This window comes from Balaenoptera ricei, chromosome 2 (genome assembly GCF_028023285.1).
Source record: "Balaenoptera ricei isolate mBalRic1 chromosome 2, mBalRic1.hap2, whole genome shotgun sequence".
NCBI lineage: Eukaryota > Metazoa > Chordata > Mammalia > Artiodactyla > Balaenopteridae > Balaenoptera > Balaenoptera ricei.
The window spans coordinates 18,200,318-18,220,938 of record NC_082640.1 but is presented as its reverse complement, the minus strand read 5'-3'; the positions used below and the strand labels follow the sequence as shown (position 1 = coordinate 18,220,938).

The 20,621-nt window shown below is 39.6% G+C and overlaps 1 protein-coding gene across 17 annotated transcripts in view; it reads left to right on the top strand.

Moving 5' to 3' along the window:
• The window catches only part of PARD3 (par-3 family cell polarity regulator), a 631,899-nt gene that overhangs the window by 277,863 nt on the left and 333,415 nt on the right, over positions 1-20,621 (top strand). For all 17 annotated transcript variants that reach the window (XM_059911602.1, XM_059911622.1, XM_059911633.1 and 14 more), the window contains exon 4: positions 8,724-8,902. In XM_059911602.1, the coding sequence (XP_059767585.1) occupies positions 8,724-8,902 (179 nt within the window). The remainder of the gene's footprint in view (positions 1-8,723; positions 8,903-20,621) is intronic.

Below are 20,621 nucleotides of genomic sequence, written 5' to 3'. Positions count from 1 at the left end.
TAGATGTTGGCAAGTGCGTGTTGACGTCACACCTGCCACAGCAGAACAGAAAGGGGACCCCAAATCAGTGAAAGGGCCAAGGTAGCCCTTGGAAGCACTGTTTTCTCTGCTCTTGGGGCTTCCTGGGTGTTCCCCATGGGCCCGGAGGGAGCTCAGGACCCTCACAGCACCCACCCTGTCCCACGTTCTGTCTTAGCAAAGGATTTGGGGACACTGAGTTTTTATGTCCGGATTTAGTAGCCAGTGCACATTTGTATAAGCCCCTGGTCACTCCCATAATGGCCTCAGGCCAGCCCTCCCCTCCCCCAGGAGGCCGGGAGGTAACCACGAAAGGCTTTCCACCTCAGCAGCCAGACCAGAACCACTCTCTCCTACCCTCAGGGACGACAGGATAGCAACCCCCAAATGAAATCTTTAATGGTTAGGAAGTTTTTTTGTTGCTGACTGATGTATCTTTTTTTTTTTTTTTTAATTAATTAATTTTTGGCTGCGTTGGGTCTTCGTTGCTGCACACGGGCTTTCTCTAGTTGCGGCGAGCGGGGGCTACTCTCCGTTGCGGTGCGTGGGCTTCGCATTGCGGTGGCTTCTCTTGTTGTGGAGCATGGGCTCTAGGCGCGTGGGCTTCAGTAGTTGTGGCACGCAGGTTCAGTAGTTGTGGCTTGCGGTCTCTAGAGCGCAGGCTCAGTAGTTGTGGCGCACCAGCTTAGTTGCTCTGCGGGCATGTGGGATCTTCCCGGACCGGGGCTTGAACCCGTGTCCCCTGCATTGGCAGGGGTATTCTTAACCACAGGGAAGTCCCACTGGCTGAGGTATCTAAGAAAAAATGTAGGTTCCCACTTTGGGGGCATGTGCGCATGCGTGCGGGGAGGGAGGCGGGGCGTTTGCAATGATAGCGTGAAGACCTGTCCTCCAGGTGCAGCCCTAACGGGCTGATGCTGTTAGGAGGAGGAGTAAAGTGGAGTGGGAGAAAGGGGCAGAGGAATCCCACTGGCGTCCTGAGCTCCTGCAGGCCCGCTGTCGGCGCTGCTGCCGGCGGGGGAAGGGCCGACCCCTCTCGGAGTGTCCGCGGGCTCCAGGCTCTCTCGTGCGGCCTGGTTAGGCGGGGGACGCACCGAAGGCCGGGCGCTGATGGAGAGGGACGGGAGCCCTGCCCGGCTGGGCTGTGCTGGTGGCTGTGTCCTGCGGTGAGAACCTCCGCTCCCCTTGTCTCTTGGGTACTTCATCCCCGGCTGCTTTTCCTTAAACCTGTCGTATGTTTGTCCTTCCTTTAAGCTTTCCTTAATTGCCCCTTTCCGAGTCAGCCGTCTGCTGCTGGATTGGATGGATTTGAGGAGTTGGCGCCCTTCGAGGAGCAGCCACGGGGCATAGGACCCTGGGCAGTGAGAACGGGGGTGGGTGGAGGCCAGAGGCTCCTTGCGGTGGGGTCGGGGGGAGGCACGGAGGCACCCGAGCGTGGAGCATATTGGAGGAGCCAGCAGGGCGCCAGGACGGGTGCGGCGGGAGGAGACTTCTAGGAGACGGGGTTAGAGAGATGCCTTCAGTCCCGGTGGCTGCAGGCCTTGACCTCGAGACATCTCGCCTGGGACCTTCTGTTTAATTCTTAGGAGGGCTTTTATTTACTCTTTTAAATTGAGATAACTGTAGAATCACATGCAGTTGTAAGAAAGAATATAGAGGGCTCCTTTGTATATTTCCCTTACTGGTAAGATTTTGAAACACTGTAGTATTAGATCACAGCAGCACTGAAACAACCCGCTGATCTTACTCACATATGCCCACTTTTACTTGTACTCATATGAGCAGTTGGAGGGCTCCTGATCGGGGTGGTCGTGTTATCGGTTTCAGCATGAGAATTCTAATGATGCCAGTTTTGTATGCCTCAGAAAAACTCTTGGTTTTATTTTGTAAACATTCATATGACATTAGAAGATTGCATGTATCCCCTTGCCTCTCTTTTCTCTCTTTTCCCTCCTCATATGTGTCTAAGATTCAGTGGGACCAGTGAACGCATCCTCTTATCTATAGAAGTGGGTTTTAAACTCAATCTTTCCAAGGAATCACCTGTTATCTCTAGTGAAGTGTAAGCATATTGAGGCTTTGACACGTCTTAGTTCTTCCTGGACAGCAGTGCGGTCAGCTCCAAACGGCACGGATGAGGAGTCTATTGACAGGCGCTCCAGGGACAGCTGGGTCACAGAGGAGCAGTGTAACCTTTGACCCAGCCCTACAGTCTCTATCCAGGCCTCAGTGCACTTATCTGTAAATGTGATATTTCAATTTATCTCTGAGGCACCTTCCAACTATAGTATTCTTTATTTATTGCTTGTATATATATAATATATATAATAACAGGGTGATAAAGTCATTTTATATCCTTCTCTCTGAGTCATTCATTGTTTTTTCAAGCTTATTTCCTGCCTTGCCTTCCCTAGATTTCTTCCAAGGATTTTATCTCAGTAAGTGAAATACTGATAAATACCTTTACAAAAAGGGGCAACTTATATTGGAAGGTGGACTTTGCAATCCTGATGCCAGGTTTTTCTCCCCGTGGCATGTGTTAATAACTTGGTCCTTCTCACTGTGAGATGTGTCTTTAGGAAATGTGTAATTGCCCCAAAGATGGGGGAGACGGTCTTCATTTTGCATGAAGAGTAATTATGCTGTTTGCATCGTATGTTCTAATAGAACTTGTGTCACTGCATACGTATTATTTTTAGATTTGGTTAAATACCTTGATGACTGCTGCCTGTCTTATGGAAAAGGTTTCTTCATTGCCTTGAGTGGGTAAATAATTTAAAAATCACTTGAAGAATAAAAGAAGAGAAACATTGGGAAAGTTGATTAGGAGTAGGGATGCAATGTGTAACCGTTAAAAATGTATGTATCTGCCCTTTTAGTATTTGTTCTAATTCATTATTAGATGTTCCATTTGCCCACTTATTTAAAAGGCACCTAATCTAGAGAAGCAAATCAATATTTACAGTGCATTAGTGCCACAGAGAATTTGAGATCTTGTGATGAGGGTTTATTGCTGTTTTATCCACTCTTCAAAGGAAGGCACACATCAAACAGCTGTCCGGGACCCAGTGACATCGCGCCCACCCCCGTGTGCTTCATCCAGTAGCTTAATTATTGAAGATCCTCATCTTTGAATTTTCTTGTTAATATTTCAGAGGCTATACTTTGAAAAGATATATATTAAATAACTCAGAAGATTATGAGGAGAGAAAGTTTTATTATCGTGTTTTGAAAGGCATTGATTTTCTTAAAATGGAGGGTGAGGAATCGAAATAATAATGACCAAATTACCTGAAATGAGAAGCTCCCATTATTTCTAATTGCTCTGAAGAACACAAATTACATCAGATTATTAGTAATGCTGAAATAGGCCGTGAGCCCCAGAAATATGCAGCAAATTATAGGCAAAAAGGCCGTATTTGTATTTTATTTCTCTGAGGCCAAGACAAAATTGCATTCTTTCTGCAATATTATGCTTTATCAGTGCAGTGAGAGGTGGGGAGCTTGTCAGATGAATCAGGCAGTTGTGTTTCGTGCTTCTTTTTGTTGATAAGACCAGGCGTTTGGAAGAATCTCTTTCCTTAAAATCAGGTTTGGTTCATCCAAAGACCTCACGCCAGTTGTGGCTCCTTCTGCTCTGTTACCCACAACTCTGTGCATCTTCTTCCTCCTTTGTTGCTTGTAATACTTTCACTTATTTAGATGCAACTGGTAATTCCTGTTGATACTATTTTGAAATGCTTTTCTATTTTTTTTCTAGTACATCTTCATAAATTGTTTTAAGTTCTGTTAGGATGAGGTTTGGTGGATGATTACTAGTATAGAAGTGTATCCAATGTGGAATCACACAATTTTTAGCATTAAAAGGATCTTTTGTCCCCATTAGTGCAGCCTCTGGTTTTATAGATGGGGAGACTGAGGTCCAGTGAGGTGAACCAACATGCCAGGATTGTGCGTTCAGGCCAGTGGTTCTTAATGTGTGTGGTCTATGGGTCCTTCACATCAATAAGGCCATTTCAGGGAGACTGTTACGCAAAACTCTTTTCATGGTGTTCCAGAAACATTTTGTGTTGTTCACTGGGTTGACAAGTGCACCAGTGGTGCCCAGACGCTGATGGGTAAGAGGCAGGCTCCTTGGCGCAAAGTGAGATGGTAGCACCAAATGTATTCTTCACCCAACACACCCGCAGTTTAAGGAAAAAAGCCATTTTATCTACTATTCTTGATGAAGCAGCAAAATGATGACTTTTAAAAAATCCTGACCCTTGAGTACACAATTTAATATTTTGTGTGCCAGCATAGGCGGTAGGCATAAAGTACTTGTACATATTGAAGATCAGTGGTTTATTGAGAAAAACTTTCATGTGATAGTTTGAGTTGTAAGCTAAGGTAACCATTTTTAGTGGAACACTATTTTTGTTTGAAAGAAGGCTGGAAAAACTGTGCTTAATCAGACTTTGGTGTCTGGCAGGGTTTCTAGAAAATGGATGAAGTGAGCCTGTCACTACATGGCAAACGACTGACAATATTTGTTGCCAAAGATAACATTCAAGCTTTCTAGTAGAACTAGATTTTGGAAAAACTTATATCCCACTGTGAGCATGACAACTTCCCAGTACTTAATGATTTTTCTGATGGAATTGGTAATGATGTTCACATATGTGACTTTCTGATGTAAAGAAATATATCAACATTCAGAAGATTGGCAAAACGCAATTAATAATATATTCCAAATAGCTAATGTTACAAAATTTGTCACAGGTAAAAGATCCAAGTCCAGGTGTAAGACAGACAAATGTTAACAAAGAATGGGAAGTTTACATTCCATACTGTAGCTAACCTTTGAGAAACTAATTTCTCAAGCTTTGGTGTGGTATCAAAGAAGAAGATATACAGTTATCTGAAAAGATTACTAACATTTGATTTCCTCTCCCAGCTAAATATTTGTGGAGCTCGTTTTTTCTTCATATACTAGGTCATATTGCAGCAGGTTGAATGCAGAAGCAGCAGTGAGAACCCAGATGTTTGCTACCGAGCAAAATGTGAAACAGTGCTGCTACCCCACTACATATGCTTTATTCTGTAAAATTGTTTTCATAAAATTCTGTTGTTTATGTTAACATGTAATAGGTTTATTATTGTTAACTTAAAAATGAATAAGTAAATATTAAAAATTTTGTTCAATTTCACTTCTAGTATGGTAAATATCCCGGGCTATAATCCACATAAACAAAACCTCTTTGGGGTCCTCAGTAATTTTTAGAGTGTGTGAAAGGGTCCTGTGGTCAGAGTTGAGAAATACCGGTGTAAGTGGGTCTCGCTTGGGGCATGCTACACCATCTTATACATCATACTTCCTCTATTGAACCAGTAGAGGTTTTTTTTTTTCCTTCTCCTATTTTAGCATTTTTGAAATTGGGACTCCAGTTGTTTCAGTCTGTATGTATAGCTGATGTAATAGTTCTTTAACTCTCCCAAATCTAATGATGGTATTAGTTAAAAATCAGTGTTTGATTTCTAGGTGTAAGTAATTTTACTGTGAAAACAACAAAATTTTTCCCTTTTACAAAATTGAGACTAATGTTTATATCTGCAAGTAGCTAGAAGTGGAGTTTATTTTCCAGTGAATGGTTGAATAATAGAATTAATTTTATGATTTGGGTGGTGATGGAGCACTGACCCAGGCGCCTCAAGTTCTGGACAGGAAACTGTCCCTGTGCTCCTCTGGTCACCTCTCCGAGCCTCCGCTTACTCATCTGTGAAGCAAGTTGCGTGTTTCTCCACTGGGACTAACGTTAAAAACAGAAAAAGATTTAGATCCTTTCAAGTCACTGGTTTTTAATGTTATTTAATCTCTGTGTGTGTGTGTGTGTGTGTGTATAAACTGGATGAAAATGACATAATTTTCACACAACTATAAAACCAAGAAGAAATTATAAACCAATAAAAATGTAAATTTTCACCATCAGTGTGAGACACTGTGTCTAAATCGTAGGCAGTATGGGCGTGGACACGTGGTGTGTTACAGGGTCTTTATATTTGGACCCCGTTTTGCTGCCTGTGTGCAGCACTCTGATACTCTGTTCTTGCAGCTCAACAATTGCAAGAAAACCTTAACTTCAAGATCATCATGATGTCACTTGGTGTTCCTTTGTTGAGAACACGTAGTTTACTTTTTAAAATGAGTTCTGTTCTTTTCTCATTCGCCTGGTAATCAGATCTAGGACACCTTCCTGAATTTGACTGTGGCCACCACTGTAACCATGGGGTCTGAAACTGCACGGGGGTACTCAGTTAGAGGATGGTGCAGATGAAAGATCCAGACTGTCCTTATATTCATTTCTTTTATCGCTATCACTAAAATGAAAACGAGAAGTGGAATGAATGTGTGAGCAACTCGTAGGAAGGGTTGCCTAGTAGCACGTCTCCTGGGACATCCTTTACAGTGTGTTTGATGTAGATGCTGCCTGGGGGCTGGGCCCCAGCATCTCCCCAGAAGGTGCAACCCAAGGGTCTGCAGCCCTGCTGTAACCCCCTGGTCTCCAATCCTCTTTCTTTCCCTGCACCTAGAATTTTGAGAGTTACAGATACAAAGAGGTAAAGTGCTAATTATTTGTGTCTGTCTCAGACTAACAGATTAACACAGTGATCATGTCCCTTCAGAAGATGATGATCCTAATTATGCATCTAATCTGAATCATGTCTGCAATGTGTTTCTCTTGGGGAAATTTTCAGAAACAAGTTGAGTAAGCTGTTTTATTGCGTCCAAGTGAATTTGGTGAAATGTATAGTCCCTGAATTTATTTGGGGGTTGAAATGGACTTTCATGTGGTTATTTTATTATTGTGGGTACTGCTTTTAGTCATTACCTCTGTACCATTTTTAAAGGCCTTTTGTGAACTAATAGTGCTTCTTTTAGACTTAACACACACACACACACACACACACACACACACACACACACACACACAGAAATTGAGGTATACAGAATTCCTTAACAACTAAGTAATCAGCGACCCTGTAATTGGAAAGCAACAGAGCCCATATCTAAGGAGCATTATTGTTATTTCCCAGAAGTATTTTATTCTTCTTCCTCACCATTTTATTGCTTTTCTGCTTACATTTTTGATTTTTGAATGTGGGAACAATTTTGTTAATTGGGAGGGAACTTTTTTATGGTAAGAGCATTGTACTATTAACACACATAGTTCCTTAGATGTATATTTTTGTGAACTTGTTTTGAGAGTGATTGTATAGTTCTTTGTTGTGTTTTATTTTTATTTTTTTGGTGCAAATTATAAGCAGCAAGAGCTGTCACAAGACTTTACACACACTTTTTACACACTGAAAATTGAAAATTATTCTTCCCCATAATTTTCATGTATGTGTTTCTCTCAGCAAGTTAAGATAACCACCAACAATATTAAATGTTCAGTATATTTTTTTCTCTGGTAGTGTTATTCAGGCTCTTTCTTGGTTATCAAATCCTTTATTGGAAGCAAATGTTAAATGCAATATTATTATGATTCATATGCTTCTGTTTTCTCTGGTTGTTTCTAATTTGCTTTAACATATTGGATTGACAGTGGTTTACATAGAACCTTCAATGTATGTAAATAGTCTATCTTTAGTTTCATATCCTCAAGGATCTCCGTAGCCACACCACTGAGCAAATGCATCAACATTCCAAAAATGTTTCTCATGGTAAATGATGAGTTTACTCCTTCACTGCTAAAGCTGCTTTGTTAGAGGCTTTTTATAAATATTTAACTTGTATCCTAGTTTTTGAAAACAGATTACTCTAAGCGTAATATCATCTAAAATTTTTGTCTTATGTTTATTATGCTTTTCACTCTGTTGATGTGTGGGGCTTTTGGTTCTGATTCTCAGTGCTACAGACTCATGTGCCTTTACTCTTCTCTCTGGTTTTGTAGTTCTGTTTCTTTTCTGTAACGGTGATCACATCTGCTAGGATGTTCTCAGTGCTACCATTACAAATTTTAGCCTGGGTTTGTTGTTGATTTTGCTAGAGTAATTGCAAGCACACTGCTCTTTCATTGGAATACAGTTGCTAAAACACCATCTTTTATGTAATTGTGTATGTGAGTATATGGCAGACACTACCTGCGTATTGGTGTACTACTTTTAAGATTTCCGTTTTCTTAAGGATAAGAAACATGTCTGTGCTCTGTACTTTCTGATAATACTTTATTGAACAAACGAAATATTTTATTTAACAGATTTCTTTAATAGCTGAGCCAAACCAATATCAGGATGATGAGAACAGCAGTGGTGATTATTGTCGCTCTCTATCGAGTGCACACCGTGTGTCAGACACTGTCTTACGCACTTTAGCTCATTCAGTCCTCCCGGTACCCTTAGGAGAGAAGTACTGTTTTGTTGCCGTTTGTGTAGGAAGGGACCACAGGCAGAGGACAGGGAGGCCACTTGCCCAGAGCCACACAGGTAACCAGTGTGAAGTGCAGATACCAGCCCGGCCTTCTCACTCCAGGTATCCTGGAGGTACCATGTTTCTTTTGCAGTGAAGTCTTTAAAGGGACTAAAGGAATTTCTATTTACGAGGCTGGCCCACTGTCACCTTAAAGTGTTATTCTATTCTTTAATCTTTTGATTTAACTACCTTTACCCTAACTTGTAGTTTTCAGACGTTAGGTTATCTTTAATAACGCTGTTTTGTGTTGTAGATATGCCTCTTCACGTCCGACGAAGCAGTGACCCAGCCTTAATTGGCCTCTCCACGTCTGTCAGTGATAATAACTTCTCCTCTGAAGAACCTTCACGGAAAAACCCCACACGCTGGTCGACAACCGCTGGCTTCCTCAAACAAAACACCGCCGGCAGCCCTGCAGCCTGTGACAGGAAGGTAACTGCTTCTAGGTCGTGTCCTCTTTCTGTCAGTGATGGGAGTCAGCCGTGGACCAGGCCCTTGCTTCCATAGCGTCCCTGCTACGTCCTCTGTGACCTTCACACCAAAGTTCAGATAACTTCTTCTTTTGTACTGCCCTTGAGTTTTCTGATTAAATCCTTGCTATATATTGTGTATCTATTTATGTATCCATTTTTGGAATGGATAATATGTTCCTATGATGAAGAATGAAACCTTTTAACAAGAAGTATGTACGCCTAAGGTCCCTCTCCTAAGACCTAACTTGTCTGCTGATCACCCCATGTCTCTTCCTGGGCAGCCCCATTATGAGCTTTTTGCATGTCCTTACAGGGATCTTTTGCGCATGTATAAGCACATATTCATGTTGGTCCCTGAGGTACATTAAAGAAATCACAGCATGTGAACCATTAAGGATGAAAGTGGGCGCCATCCATGGTCATTTGCTCTCTCTACTCAATTGAAACGAAATGGAAGTGTACTGTCTAGTCTTAATAATATTCTCTTCTTTGACCAAATTTAATTTGTCCATGACCTAATTTATTTAGTCTAAATAAATAAGCTTTATTTTAGTCTATTTAGTCTACTTTTTCCAATTTGTGTTAATGCTCCTTGTCATATATTCCTACAGAAGCCGTACCATCCCATTCTGTTATACCTCTAACCTTTTACCCAATGAGCTTTAAGCTGTGCTTGCCATTTTCACTGCTGAATCTATAAAATAGATTCTCAGCAAACATCTGTTGAATGAATTAATACACATTTTTCAGTGCAGCCAGTAATTGAGCACCATACATATCGAGAAGTGTGGAAATATATTAATCACATATTAATAGTAAAAATCAATGTAGTTTGATATTTGCTTGATTTATCCTTTGCATCTGTGTCAAAATACCTGTTTTAAATATTTCTTTTATCTTGGTTTCACATTTCAACAAACTCTTCTTTGTACCAGTTCAAGTAAAGAAAAAAAAAGAAGGGAATATGTAAGTTTAAACTGAGAAGAATCTACCAAGAAAATACAATGTACTATAGTCTGATTTTTTGGATGAGGGGTTTAACTCTTCTGTTATATTTTATTAGATATGTGATGAGTTTCTTCTCATTGAGATTAGCCTGAAAATTTAGAATGCTTTATCATGCAGTAGACTATTCAAAGAATCTGGTTTCTGAATAGGCCTCGTGACCTTTAATTTGTGTTCGGAATAGACCTGATTTCCATGGATATTCACAAATATATAACAAGTCAAGTTGGTAGTTTAAAAAAATTTATTACTTTAAAAAAAGGTTTTCGCTTAGTTGAAAGATAGGGGGTCAGAAGTCACTGAGGTAATCAAAATTTTCTTTTTAACTCATTCAACATCTTGGCTGTATGAGTCAGCTTCAGTTACAGCAGACAGAATCACAGGAGCTATTTTAAACATAAAAGGACTTAATATTGAGAATTTGCTTTTCAGAAAATTATTGGAAGGGCTAGAAGAGCAGACCATAGGCCTGGGCCCCCAGGGCTTTCTGGACAGTGCAGTACAGCGTGTCTAGCTGGCCTGGGGAGGGGGCAGAGGTGCAGGACCTGGCGTCCTGCTGCCTGCACTGGCCCAGTAGACGTTAGCACTGTCTCCACCTGTGCTCACCTTGCCGCCTGTCACCTGTGGAGCTGGGCCTGAACCCAGGAACACCCTAGAAAAAGCCGTCATCTCCATGGCTTGCCACTAATAACAGCCCAAGAAAATCCCCTATTTCACAATTATCATTAAAATCTCAGGCTGTTGAATCCAAATGGGCAGAATGTAGTTTGCTCCAGATCCTTATGTCTAGGGGTGTCTGGGAAACGGACTTTAGCCTTCCAGGCTCTGCAGCCCAGGGAAGCTGCCTGGAGAGGATGGAGATGCTTATGGCCAGTTAACCATGTCCACCTCACTGCCATTCTCTTTTATTTTGTTTTATTTTTTGGCCATGCCACGTGGCACGTGGGATCTTAGTTCCTCAACCAGAGATTGAACCTGCGCCCCCTGCAGTGGAAGAATGGAGTCGTAACCACTGGATAGCCAGGGAAGTCCCTCATTCGTTGTCTTTTAAATAACATGTGTCTATCATTGTAAAAAATTGGGCAACTAGTAGAATAGAACAAAATTACATTATCCATAATTCCAAACTCATCAACAACCAGTACGAAGATATTAGTGAACACACACACACACACACACACACACACACAAAGTCGGAGTCATTCTTTGTCTACATATTTGCATCCTGATTATTTCTACATTTTTTTCATCTCACAGGGATTTCCCCTGGTGTGAATTTTATTAGAAAATATATTTAATGAACACCAAGTATTCCAGGGTAGAGTATACTTTATCATTCTCTTATTGTTGGACATTTATACTATGTTTTTTTACATTATAAGTATCAGCACTGTAAGACAAACTTGAATATAATTTTGTTTTAAAAATGGTTACTTTACCCAACAAGCTTTTTCCCTGTTGGGAGTGGTACTTAATGTAGCCAGATGCCTACACTTTCCCATGGCAGAGGCCTTGATTCACACACATATCTCTAGATGAAATCGTATTCACATACGACACACATAAAAGGTAATGTGTAATGAGTTTGTCTTTTGAATTATCTTTGGCTTTACTTTTCGAATACCTATTTACTAAGTTTCCTAGTCTAGATTTTTAAGCTGTTTGTATCTTAGTCTGAGCCGTTTGTTTTTTTTTTTAACAGGTATATGTCTGATAAATGCTGTCTTATTTTCAGTTATAAAAATGACTTCCAATGTCTTCAATATTAAGAAAGGATGCTTGGAGGAAAGCATACTTGCTTATCAGTATTAAATTTATTTATTTCTGTTGCGTCCATGAGAGCTTGCCTATGCTGGGCAATTTCAAGATGTTATAAATTCTTATCAGCATGTAGAGGTTTAGGTTTTCTGTATGAAAACACGGAAATCAATTAGTTAAGGGTTCACAGTCCTGTGATTCATTGATCTCTAATGGTTAAAATAGGTTGGTGTTCCTGTATAACTCATCTGCATATGTAAGTAGCTTCTATTCTTCCGAGTTAAATAAGCAAAACAGTTTTAGTGTAATGTCACCGGTCAGTTAAAATCTCTTATTTCCGAACCCGGCAGTTCCTTTCTCGTGTGTGAGAGCACGGCCACGTTGAACTCTCCCTTGTGGTTCAAAACCACAGATGAGAGGTGGAGTCTTCGCAGTTAAAACTGTGATACTGTTTCATCCCGCTGTCGAGTTTAGAGGGCAAAGTTCACAGATTGTGGTGCTACTAAGCCAGGTGAGGGCTCCAAGAGACCAAGGGTGTCACGGGCTTCTGGATTTCTTAAATTCTGTCGTAGTTTTATCTGGCCGTGAGGCATAGAGGGGAAGAGAATCTTGGCTTTTTTTCAAAGTTCTTTGGAACATTGGCTTATTCCTGTTACCCAGCTCTTGGTGGCTGGCTGCCCTTTTCAACTCTTAGAGACCATTTTGCTCACAATTTGTGTGGAAAGTATCTTGCTGGAAGATGTATTTTCATTTGAGATTTTGTGTGTGCATATTAATACTTCATCTTGGGAAAGAGTATTTCAGTCAGTGTGAATTCTCAAGTCGTTTTGCCAGCTCTTTAGCCATCCTTACTAGGTCCGTGTCCCTGTGAATGAAGAGGCCACCAAATATGTGGATAGGGTTTGATTCATTCCACTGTAATGAGGCACTTATCAGAATCAGTCTGCCATGAGGTTTTGGGAATCAGGTCTGTTCTGTTCATTGGGCAGTGGTTGTAAGCTGTTGTTCCTTCCCGTAAATAATAAGAGGTGTTGTTTTCTAAGTTATATTGCCCCCCAACTAACATAGGTAGAATTAGCATAAAATCATATTTTGACTAGTTTCCAAGAGAGATTCTTACCTGATCAGGGAAAGGGAGGAAAGTGGTAAGAGAACATATTGCCTTGGCATCATTAGGTTAAAAAATTTTTTTTCCCATTTCTTAAAGAGATGTTTAAGAACATCTCTGGATGTTTCTGACCCTCTGGGTTTATTATTTCTGTTTGATTTAGTTGCTTGCCACATTTGATATCTTTCCAATACCCCTGATGCATGCAAACTCTTGGAAGAGGTGCTGTCTTAATTATGTCTTTGTCACCTCTCTTTCCATTACATTCAAAGCAATGTGAGATCTTCCTTCTAACTTTAGAAAATGATTTTTACAAATCTTTCTTGTGGTATATTTTGAGTCCCCAAACAGTTTTGTTTTTTTTTTCCCCCGATAATAGTATTTCTTGCTCTTTGCATTTTCTAAAGTAATGAAACATAGAAAGAAGCAGATAAGTAATTTGGGGTCTTGGTGTTGAGGAGTGTTGACATTTGGTGTATGATTTGAGGACTTCTGTGGAGCATAGTGTAGCTCTACACAGATGGTGGCTGTTCTTGGTATCAATGGGGAGTCATCCCATCAGTACAGTTTAACTTCCTGCCTTTTTCCCTAATCTGTGTTATACCGAGAGCATTTCCCTTTGTCTTGTAAATATCGATGCTTTGCACAAGGTTCTATTACGGTAATGATTTTCTGGAGTTGTTTATTAACTTTATTTGGTGATTTTTCTTGTTGCTTAACATATTTATACTTCAGCCTTTTTTTTCTTTTCTTTTTTTGCTCTTATAAGTAACCTTTAGAAGTACCCTTCAGAGAATATCCTTATATACCAATTTATGTTGACATCTCTCATTATTTTCTTAGAGCTGATTCCTTAAGTAGACTTATTTGACCAAGGAAACAAACATTTTTAAAGCTATTGATAATTGCTTCCCATAAATTCATGAATAATAAAGTGAAAAGTACTTATGATGTATAAAGAGCTCTGTGAGAAGTCCTAGATGGGGTGGGCTGGGGGATGAGAGGTAGGATGCAGAGCACCAAGAAGCAACTGGTACTGTTTCTGAGTTCCAGAACTTACTGTCTTATTGAATAGTTTAATAGTTCCATTGGCTGTGTATCAGAATTACCTGTGGACTTTTAAAAGATGAAACACACTTATACCAATAGATTCATTTACCCATTTCAGGACGTTTGTGTGTTTTTATTTAAAGCTTCTCTGTTCATTCCGGGGCACAGTCTTTTTTAAAGAACTTGGGTCCAGCGGGAAGCGGAAGGTATCTTTGTCTGTCACGAGATGGCAAATAGGAATATAATCGTTATTTGGGTATGTCTTCGTTTGGGCTAATTTTTCTATCTTAGAATAGAATCTGAAACATTTAACATATTTGGTTTTGTGACACTTCTTTTCACACTTAGCTCAAATTTTTAAAAGAAAAGCTGTTAATTTTTTTTTTTAAATTTATTTATTTGTATTTATTTATGGCTGTGTTGGGTCTTCGTTTCTGTGAGAGGGCTTTCTCTAGTTGTGGCAAGCGGGGGCCACTCGTCGTCGCGGTGCGCGGGCCTCTCACTGTCGCGGCCTCTCTTGTTGCGGAGCACAGGCTCCAGACGCGCAGGCTCAGTAGTTGTGGCTCACGGGCCCAGTTGCTCCGCTCCATGTGGGATCCTCCCAGACCAGGGCTCGAACCCGTGTTCCCTGCATTGGCAGGCAGATTCTCAACCACTGCGCCACCAGGGAAGCCCGCTATTAATTTTTTTAGTTTTTTTAAAAAAAATATTACAACACCCCATTGAGATATTGGATCCTATCTTATCAACACAAGGCTAGAACAGGAAATATTTTTCTAGACAGAAGCTATGATAAAAGCACTGTTTCTGTTTACTGTTACTTGGTGCATCCCCCCTCCCCTCCAATCTTAGTTCAAGTGCATTTGAATATGTAAGGTCAGGACACTGAATTCCCAGCATTAGGGTCACCAATCAGGCACAAGAAACCTCCAGAAAATGTCTGCTCCCTGTTTTACTGAGAGCGAGAAAACCTTTGCAGTTGATACACAGACAATACAATAGCAATGACATTTGAATCCTGCTCCACGTGGCTCTTTAAAATAGCTGCTTACTGGCTCATTCATTCATTCGTTTGTTTATTCATTGTAAAATGATATTCTATATATGTTATATATATAACTGAATTACTTTGCTGTACACCTGAAACTAACACAACACTGTAAATCAACTATGCCTCAATTAAAAAAAAAAAGAAATGGATATTTGCTCTCTTTAGAATTTAAAAAAAAAATGAGAACTTTGCTTTTTATGCAGGACCTTTGTAAAAGCTTATAATCTTGATCAAGTAATTAAGTACAGACATTAAAAAATAAATAAATAAAGTGATATTCTAAATTTACCTATTTTTTGCTTTCTCATCCTCTTCTCAAACCTTTGGCTTCTTAGTCTGCTTCTTCTCATTTTTTTCTTTCTAATGTGGAAGGTGAGTCATTGGTAAATTTTTTATTTTTGAATTAGTCCATTTGACCAGCTGGCTATTAAAAAAAAAGTTGTCTATCCTTTGGTTATTTATGGGCCAACCATAACTGCCAGCTAGTTACAATAACCATCTAAAACCTCAAAGGATGGGCTAAGAAGTTTTTTAAAACTACGTTTCCTTTGCGAGAGCCCTATAGCTGTGTTTAATTTTCTGGGGTATTTGCTTCAAGGGAAATCCAGCTGAGACCCAGGTCTTAGGCTGTCCTGCTACAACATTTGTACTTCTGTAAAAGGCCTCTAAAACTATAAATTTCACCCTTCTGTTTTGCATATTAAAAGATCTTAATTTGAATGCACTGCATTTTTGTTCAGTAAGTGATGGTTCTACTCATTTTTAAAATAGACTAACCTCAAGTGCCAAGGTGCCTTAGCCTGAGCTGTTAATAACCGAGACTTATCTATTTCTGTGTCACATTTAGGAATATAATCCCCCATCACATACTTTAAATATTATAATTTGTGTTCCAAGTTATGAAATCCTAAGGTGCTATTGAGAAAATGTTTAAGCCTGGGTGTGATATTTTTAGAGTTCACAAACCATTCCAGGAATATAAATCCACAGCAATTTCAGAATCCTCGTTGAGCACCCTCAAAGTTGCATATCATACAGAGGGAAATGAAGATGTTATACCCGTTTTTCTTGATTTGGGAGAGGAGACCAAGAACTGGCACTGATTAAACTTTATTAAACGAAAATTCACGTATTCTTTAGACACTTGAAAATATTTTGGCCTCATTTCATCTTTCTAAGTTGGTGTCTATTTTTAATTTTTAATACTTTAGCTTATAAACATACCTACTTCGGGTCATGAAGTCGTGTCCTGTTATTAAAGAGAAGAGCCTAGTGAGGTGCTGGACTGCGGTACCTGGTGTTTGCGTCCCAGCCGCTGGGGCAGCTCTGTTTTAATTTTCATGTGTTCTAGGTGCCATCATGTGCTGGACTGCCTTTGGGGCAACGGTTTTTACAGGGTGGGGATAGAAATGGTTTCCATCTGTCCCATCTCCAAACTGTACTGTTTCTGAGGTTTTGGTATTTTCGTGTAATGATAGCCAAGTTGATCTGAGTACTTGCTTCTTGCTGGCTGTGTTATGTGTTGTATCTCATTTAATCGCCTTCTGAAGTGTAAGTAGTGTGGCCATTCCCAGTTTATTGATGAGGAGGTAGAGCCTGAGAGAGTTTAAGTAATTCACCTAAGAATTAAACCAACTGCTGAAAGATAAAGTTGTGTTATGAATCTCAATTGTCCTGTTTCATATTCTGTGCTCTTAAGTATGCCACCCACTTTCCAACATACTTACAGACTTTATATATTGCCCAGTGTTCATTTAGTTGAATATTTTAAACTGTAAAATATTTCATAACAACCTTCTCATTTCTATCACCTCTAAAACTTTCTGTTAAGCAATTAAAATGGGAATATAAGAATAATCAGCATTTATTATTAAAACCAAAATAATTTTTAAAATCTCACCAAGTCTATATTATATCTTCACATCTTAGTCTTGAGTGAAAATATGCTAGCGTCATTAATATCACTACTAATAATCTGATTTTGTTAACTGATCTCCATTTCTTTACCCTTTTTTGGGGGAACTTTTTTGTCTTTGTTTTTTCCAGTCCTTGTGATTGATACTTTTATCATTGTTATTGCAAAATTATATACTCAGGCCTCTTCCTGATATTTTATGTGTGTTGTTCAAAACAGCTTAACAACAACAAAGTAAATAATGATATAATTGGATTTTAATCGAAAGACCAGAATAAATATCCACGAGACTACGGTGATACTAATAAATGATTGAATAAAAAATAAAATGGGGAAAAGGTCCAAATTTCCTTGCAGGAGAATTCCAAATAATATATGTTATACTTCCCCCTCCAGAAGGTGGAGCTTAATTCCCCTCCTCTCGAGGATTGGCTGCCCTTAGTAATTTGTTTCCAAAGAATAGAGGATGGAATGAGAAAAACATTAACTCTATAGTGGGGAACTGTGGTGAACTGACCTGAACCCCGTGGTCATGGTTAGTATCACTAGTGATAATTCATGGTGATGGCATGAGCCCCTGATGTAGTGTAATGAGATGGGACCTCAGTGGAATTTTCCCCAAAACTCTTGACTCCAGTTTAATCATGAGGAACCTTCAGACAAACCAGAATTGAGGGACGTTCTACACAATACCTGACCACCATTCTTAAAGAATGTCATGGTCGCAAAATACCAGGGAAGACTGAGAAACAGTCTCAGATCAGAGGAGTCTGAGGAGACACGATAACCAAATGCAGTATGGGATCCTGCCGTGAAACAGGAAAAAACTGATGACTTGCAGATAAGTCTGTAGTTCAGTTAACAGTGTCGTACCGATGTTAATGTCTTCATTTTAACAGATAAACCAAAGTTATGGAAGATGTCAACACTGGAAGAAGTTGGGTAAAGAGTATGCAGGAGCTCTCTGTACCATCTTTTCTGTAAATCTAACCTTTTTCCAAAACAAGAAGGTTTTAAAAACCCAGCTTTACAAGGTAGGTTGTACCACCCACATTTTGTGTGCCGAGAACCGGATGGCAGTTAATGCACCAATAATGAGAATTATGGAACGAGGATTCAGCCACTGGGCTCCATGAGCCTCCTTACATACCTGTTTGTTCCCTGAAATATGTTTTTTGCTTTGAAAATGAGTTCTGTTAAAAGTTCTTCAACTGATTTTGTTAAATATTGGTTTAAGGTTGGCCCCCTTTCCTGCTACAAGCCTGAGTTTGAGAAATGCGTCAGTTTTAGACATGCTGCATCTTCAGGACTGGGAGCTCCCGCTTTGTCTTCAGTTTTTATCCTGACAACCTCCTGCATCAGCTGTTTCTTTTTCACTTTATTCAGATTGTTAAGATTTTTTTTAAGGTGTATGTGTGGGGTCAACAGCAATCACTCAGAAATTTCCCAGAATCACATTTTCTAAAATTAGAATTTTCAGTTATAATTTGAGGACCAAAGTAGTTTCCTTGAAAATTAATATTCTTCTCAGAGAACATGCTTTTTCTGCTGATGGGTTTTGGAGAGAAGGACTTAATTCTTTAGAAGTCTGAGCCATTAATTTCTTTATTCTAAATGCTTCTCTTGTGGAGGTGGAGCCTCGTAGATAACTTCTTTTGGTTTTTGGGTTATAACCCAATTATATCATTATTTACTTTGCTGTTGTTAAGCTGTTTTGAGCAATGCACATAAAATATCAAGAAGAGGGCTGAATATATTATTTCTCAATAACAGTAACAACAATAATATCAATTACAAGGATTAGAGAAAACAAAGACAAAAGTTTCCCCCAAAAAAGGGAAAGAAATGGAGATCAATTAACAAAGTTCTTTTTTTAGTAGTGATATTAATGAAGCTAGCATATTTTTACTCAAGCCTAAGATGTTAAGATATAATATAGACTTGGTGAAGTTTTAAAAATGATGCCAGTTTTAATAATTAATAAACTTTATTACTGCTGATTAGTGCTGACTATTCTTAGATTCCTATTTTAATTGCTTAACCACAAGTTTTAGAGGAGATAAAAATGATCTTCTACATTTTTCAAAAATGTATCTGTGGAAATGGTTTACCTGAGGAGGCCATTTCACAATTAAGGGGAAAACTTTACAGAAACTAAATTGTAGATGATACCCGAGAACTTTTCCCAGGAATGACTCAATTCTGCTTTTCCCAGGAATGACTCAATTCACCCAGTCCATTGAAGTTATGATTGTAAACGCAAAAATGTAAGGAGCTGCTAATATTTACATTGCCACATTAATTATATATGGTGCCAATTGTAGTAATTTTTTTGGATATATATTGCTTTAAGATTAAGGTAAAAATGTTTTCAAATTTCAGCAATTTCTTTGAATATATATATATATATTGCTTTCAAATTAAGGTAAACTATTTAGATAGGTAAGCATAAAAGATTCATCTTGCACATTTGGATAAGATGTAAGATGGCAGATCTTTTGGAATCAGGCGACTTAAGTGTTTTACTGTCTCTCCCTCACCTCCCCGCATCTGTTCCCTCCCTCTCTTGTGCAGTTTGCTCCTGATGCCAAATGCGATCGTTCTTTACAATTTTAGTTTTGAGATATGAACATTTGGAGTTATGTGTCTTTGAAAGAAAATGAAATGTAGATGGGTATTTTGTACCTTCAAAATAAGAAGCATGTAGCACTTTCTAAAATGTTTGAAAATTGTTTCAGATTCAAATTTGTTTTGCAGAGTCAAGCGAGTGCTGCTCACATTCTTTATTGTTGTTGTGGAAAACGAGCCAGGCTCCTCAGTGGGATCTGACTCGCAGCCTTTGTATCCTGTTTTTTGCTCCTACACTTGCCCTTGGTGGAAGGAGTAAGGTCAGAAGCGGTGGTCCCGACCTTGCTGACTGTGGGGTGCAGGTGGCTGTAGAACAACTCAGTGACCATGTTGGTTTCTGTGAAACTCTGTGAAAGAAATAAAATGGGAGCTGCTGTTTCTGCTGCTTCCCTTTTAGTTCTTTTCCTTAGTTCCTCAGAATACAGATGGAGATAACATCTTTGTAACTTGAAAAAAGATTACACTTTCCTCCCCATCTACCTTCTCCTCACCACTTGTGCACGTTTTCATAGGATAAAGGAGATAATCCCAGTTATATCAGACAAGAGATCATTGTATTTGAAACAATTTTATGAATTTATTTATTTATTTATTTTTTATATTTGGCTGCACTGGGTCTTCATTGCTGCGCGCGGGCTTTCTCTAGTTGCGGCGAGCGGGGGCTACTATTCCTTGCAGTGCTCGGGCTTCTCATTGCGGTGGCTTCTCTTGTTGCGGAGCACGGGCTCTAGGCATGCGGGCTTCAGTAGTTGCAGCATGCAGGCTCAGTAGTTGTTGCTCGCAGGCTCTAGAGTGCAGGCTTAGTAGTTGTGGTGCAGGGGCTTAGTTGCTCCGCGGCATGTGGGATCTTCCCGGATCAGGTCTTGAACCCGTGTCCCCTGCGTTGGCAGGAGGATTCTTAACCACTGCGCCACCAGGGAAGTCCCTAAAACAATTTTAAAACAAACATTTTATGCTTGATTATTCCTAAGACTATGTAGTATTTATCAATGAACCAACCATCTCTAACATAAATAGAAGTTGTGATTCAAGATTGTATAATGGCTTTGCCCTACTTGACAAGCAAGAACTTGGGAGATACTTTCCCATGGGAGGGGGTCATTATATAGGAATGGCTGGATATCAGAAGTTATACCCAGTTATACTCAGGTAAACTGTGCTTC